The sequence below is a fragment of the Desmodus rotundus genome, chromosome 10, assembly GCF_022682495.2.
Source record: "Desmodus rotundus isolate HL8 chromosome 10, HLdesRot8A.1, whole genome shotgun sequence".
In the NCBI taxonomy this organism is placed as follows: domain Eukaryota; kingdom Metazoa; phylum Chordata; class Mammalia; order Chiroptera; family Phyllostomidae; genus Desmodus; species Desmodus rotundus.
The window spans coordinates 24,465,056-24,470,106 of NC_071396.1; the positions used below are offsets into that span (position 1 = coordinate 24,465,056).

The 5,051-nt window shown below is 45.5% G+C and overlaps 1 protein-coding gene across 2 annotated transcripts in view; it reads left to right on the forward strand.

Moving 5' to 3' along the window:
- CYFIP1 (cytoplasmic FMR1 interacting protein 1) overlaps nt 1-3,599 on the forward strand; it is an 81,504-nt gene extending 77,905 nt beyond the window's left edge. For both annotated transcript variants that reach the window (XM_053913465.1, XM_053913464.1), the window contains exon 31: nt 2,816-3,599. In XM_053913465.1, coding sequence (XP_053769440.1) covers nt 2,816-2,980 — 165 coding nt within the window. In that variant the 3' untranslated portion in view covers nt 2,981-3,599. The remainder of the gene's footprint in view (nt 1-2,815) is intronic.
- Nucleotides 3,600-5,051: the final 1,452 nt, after the last annotated feature.

Sequence of the window (5,051 nt, forward strand, 5' to 3'; positions counted from 1 at the left end):
ATGTAAATGTCATTGGTAAGTAAAGTAAGTCTGGCAGTTAAAATGCTAAGTATTCTGTTTTATTCTCTTTTCAAGGTACTTAGATCTAGCTCAAGGTACTTTATTCTTTAGTTCTATTTTGGACCCTCATAGAATCCACATTTTCAGGTCATTGGCATCCTGTTCCAGGGTCCAGGCCTTTGTGGTAGTCGAAGTGTGATTTCTGGCTGCTCTTTACGTACTTTTGTCTGCGTCATTTTATGAATTATTATTTTTTTAATTGACTTTAGAGAGAAACAGTGATTTCTGTTCCACTTACTCATGCAGTCATTTGTTGATTCTTCTATGGGCCCTGACTGGGGATCGAACCTACAACCTTGGCATGTTGGGACAGTGCTCTAACCCATTGAGCTACCTGGCCAGGGCATTTAATGGATTCTTTGTAATTCTAGACGACACTCAGCCATTATCTTTTCAAACATTTTAGCCTTCCATTCTCTATTCTGTCCTTTTGGGACTTCCCTTAGATATACGTTGGACCCTGGTATTCTGACCTCCTGACCTTTCCCCTATTTGTTGCTGCTGTGAACAAGTTGCCCCGGACTTACTGGTTTAAAACAACACCTGTTTATTATGTCACAGAAGTCGGGGGACAGCAGAGGCCTCTGTTCAGTCTCCTACGGACCAAATCAGTGAGTCCCAGGGGATGGGTGTGCTCCAGGCTTTTGCAGTGATTGGCTGGACTTATTTTTCCAGGCTGGAGGACTGTGGTCCCCCTTTCCTGCTGGCGATTTGGCCCACACCCCTTCTCATGCTTTGCATGTGGTCACTCTGGCCGGTGCAGGTCAGCCTGCGAAGCCTGTGGTTTTCCAACGCTCAGCCCCTAGCAGAGGTGGGCTCTGCGCTGAGGATTAGAGCGTGTCCACCCACATACTCCTGGGCACGCTATTTGAAAGTCTAGCCTCAGCTATATTGACGAAGTCCCTTTGCCTTGGAAGGTAACATGTTCAGGTGCCAGGGCTTTGGGACGAAGACTTCTTTGAGGGGCCACCCAGCTTCCCACTTTCTTAACTAACTCACTTCAGTGCCATCTAATCTGCTGTTCTGACTTTTGAACATCATTAGTTTATATTTAAAAGTTCAATGTAATGCCCTGGCTGGTGTGGCTCAGTGGATTGAACGCAGACCTGCGAACCAAAGGGTCGCTGGTTCGATTCCCAGTCGGGGCACATGCCTGGGTTGTGGGCCAGGTCCCCACTGGGGGTGAGCGAGAGGCAACCACACATTGATGTTTCCCTCTCTTTCTCCCTCCCTTCTCCTCTCTCTAAAAATAAATAAAATCTTTTAAAAATCCCCTTCAATTCGGTTCTTCACATCTTGGTAGTAACTGATCATTTTCTTTTTCACTGAATTTTTGTGTGTTTTTTTTACACATTTCATGTACTTGATATTCTTTATCTTTTAGTTCTAGCACCTGAAGCCTCAGGGGTATCCTGAACTCTGAAATGCTTCCTTGTCTGTTGGGTATTTTCTGTGCGGGCTCTGGTTTGATTGAACTTCATTCCCTTTGGCTGTTACCAACTTGACAGCATAGCTTACTGAGCAGGTCCTGGCTTCCCGGACCCCTCCAGGCGTCTCTGCGTCCCACCGCTGCTGGTGGCATCTGTCCCTGAGGCAGTCTTGGCTTCTGCTTGGCGCGCACGGGCAGAACCGGTGATGCTTTTGGAAGTTTTCTGTGTGCGCATGCGCACCTGTGTACGCACGTGTTCTGTTGCTGCAGAAACGCACGTCAGCATCCTGTCCGCAGGTGCTGGAATTATAAACCTTGTGTCGCTGCTCTTCCCCACTGACCGTATTATCGCCATCTTTACACTCCCAGCTTTTAGCAGGCTGTCGGTTCTTAATCCCTGGCTGTTTGGGGAGTAGGTTGTCAAGCTGTAGGAATACGAGGTCTGCAGTCAGCAGCAAGAAACCAAGAAGGGTGTGTTCCGATGTAAAATGCAGTCATTGTTCCCAGGGTTGCGTAAGAGGCATGGTGTGCCAATCGTTGGCTATAATTTTTCTGAGAAAATACGAAAATCCTGACATTTCAGAACAGGAAGAGTAAATATAGAAGGTTTTTTCAAAGTAATTTTATTGATTATGCCATTACAGTTGTTCCGATTTTTTTTTTCTCCCCTTTATTCCACTCCGCCCTGCACTCCCCCTCCCACCAGCATCCCCATGAGGTCACGTCCATGGGTTGTACATGTAAGGTCTTTGGCTTCTCCATTTCCTGTACTATTCTTAAGCTCCCCCCTGTCTATTTTTGTACCTATTATTTCGCCTCTTCTTCCCGTTACCTTTTCCTCCATTCTCCCTCCTCCTCCTCTCTGCTGATAACCCTCCATGTGATCTCCATTTGTGTGATTCTGTTCCTGTTCTAATTGGTTGCTTAGTTTTTGTTTTAGGTTCAGCTGTTAATAGTTGTTTGTTTTCAATTTACTGTTTGTAGTTTTGATCTTTTTTCTTATTAGGTAAGTCCCTTTTAATATTTCATATAATAAGGGCTTGGCGATGATGAACACCTTTAACTTATGAGGGGTTTTTCTTTTTAAGATTTTTATTTTATTTTTAGAGAAAGGGAGGGAGAAAGAGAGGGAAACATCAATGTGTGGTTGCCTCCTGCACGCCCCCAACTGGGGACCTGGCCTTGCAACCCAGGCATGTGCCCTGACTGGGAATCGAACTGGTGACCTTTTGGTTTGCGGGATGATGCACAACCCACTGAGCCACACCAGTCAGGGTGAGAATAAATACATTTTAAGAGTAAAATGGCTCATTTTATCTGTTGTAGCCTTTGAAGAAGATGGTGGAGAGAATTCGCAAATTCCAGATTCTGAACGATGAGATAATTGCCATCTTGGACAAGTACCTGAAGTCGGGCGACGGGGAGAGCACCCCCGTGGAACACGTCCGCTGCTTCCAGCCGCCCATCCACCAGTCCCTGGCCAGCAGCTGAGAACGTGTGCGTGGCCTGGTTTTGAAGAGTTCCGGTCCTGACCGCACTCAGTAACTACAGGGCGTGATTTTCATCAAACAGTGAGATATTTAGGGACTATTTGTCAGTATCTTTGTACCTGTTCAAGGGGGTGCTTTTCGACCTGAAAGCTTAATTTTATAAAATCGACGTATTTTTCTAGACTAAAATTGTATATGCTTTTGGTAATTAGGAAGGCCGCGACTTTTGGCTGCTGATTGTCGCCATCCTTACCCTTCCAGTTATTTTCCAGTTTTCTGTGGAATGTCGTAAACTGCTGCTGAGTTCATCCGTTTTCCCTTAGCCAAGAATCAGTGATACTTAGGGAGAGATCTATGACCTGAAGCAAGAAACTTAATACCAGCGAATTGTAATAAAACCCGTTACCACTTAGAATTAAAGTTAATGATTATTTACCTTTTGGTTAGGGATTTTTCTAACGGTCTTTTATGAATTCTCAGTCATTGTTCCCTTCCCTTTTTTGGCAAATGTTTCAGAAAATAGTGACCTGATATTCCCGTTTCTACTAAATCCAGTTGTAACAAAACCTAATTTGTGAGGGGCCATTTAAAGCTTACAGAAATAAAACTAACGAAACTTATTTGCGGTTATTCATTTACAGTGCCCTGGCTCAGGCTGGTGCTGATGGTCTTCCCCTTTGCCGCATGCGCACACCGGGTGCAGCAGGTCTGGGTCTTAGTCCCTGAGGCCCTGGAGCAGCACTTGGGGTCCAGGAGCATCATACACACTACTGAAAATGGTGTGGGGCGCTGGCTGGTGTGGCTCAGTGGATTGACCCTAGGCCTGCGAACCAAAGGGTCACCAGTTCAATTCCTAGTCAGGGCACATGCCTGGGTTGCGGGCCAGGTCCCCAGTAGGGAGCGTGTGAGAGGCAACCACACAGTGATGTTTCTCTCCCTCTTTGTCCCTCTCTAAAAATAAAATCTTTTAAAAAATGGTGGGGACTTTCCCACTGTACTGGTTGACCTTAAATGAAGGGAAATAAAACTAGCCTTCACCAAGTCACCTAAAACTTTAAGATTTATCCATTTTTAGAGAAAGGGGAAGGGAGGGAGAAAGAGGGAGAGAATCTAGTCGTCTTGCAGACAGCCACAACTGGGGACCTGGTCCACAACCGGGGCATGTACCGACTGGGAACGGAACCCGTGACATTTCAGTTTGCAAGCCGGCACTCAACCCACTGAGCCACATCATCCGGGGCAAGCTGTTGTTTTTTTAACGTGAACTAATAACCCCAGGACCAGCATTCTGAGTGAGGTAGTATCTGCTCTCACCCCACACTGGAAATATAGAATATGGTGAACAATCACTGTAATGACCACATTTAAACCCTTCATATTACTGAGTGTTGTAAGAATTATAAACCACAGGCATGAAGGGGACAGACAATAATGGAAAAAATGAAAAAACAAAAAGAATTATAAAAGAAATGAAATGTCTTAAGCACTCATATGAAAGACAAGTGCTCTAAATGTTAAATAGTGAAGAATTTATTCTTCTTAAGCTCTGCGTTCTCGATGAGGGCAATACGCACCCGAGGGGTGGGCCATACTGGCTCTTGCTCCATTAGGTACGAAGCTCAGCTGCAGGTACAAACATACGGGACGTCTGTGGTACACAATCACACGGGGAGGCTGTCGGGAAAAGGTCTAAAGGCTCCCTAGAGGGGGTGTAATAGAACTGGGGGGGAAAGGGAATTTATTTCAGGATACTCAGAACCTGTCAGCTTCTCCCTGGTGACGCTAGTGGAGAGGGAGCCCAGCTGCGTGACCTTGAGTGGGAGCGGCACAGCGGAAACTGGCCGAGAGCTCCCTACTTTCCAGGCAGACATTAACTGTCAGCTTTTTTTTTTACAGCCAGTTAATCGCTATGATCACAGGTTGAAGCTGGATGGAGTTCATTATTCCGTTCTACCCTTTCTGCACACAGCTGAAATTTTCCGTAAACATTTTTCATTGGTATTTCTAAAAAAAACTGTTAAAAACACTTGGAAAGAAACCCGATTTTACAGACAAGTTCTAAGCACTCAAGA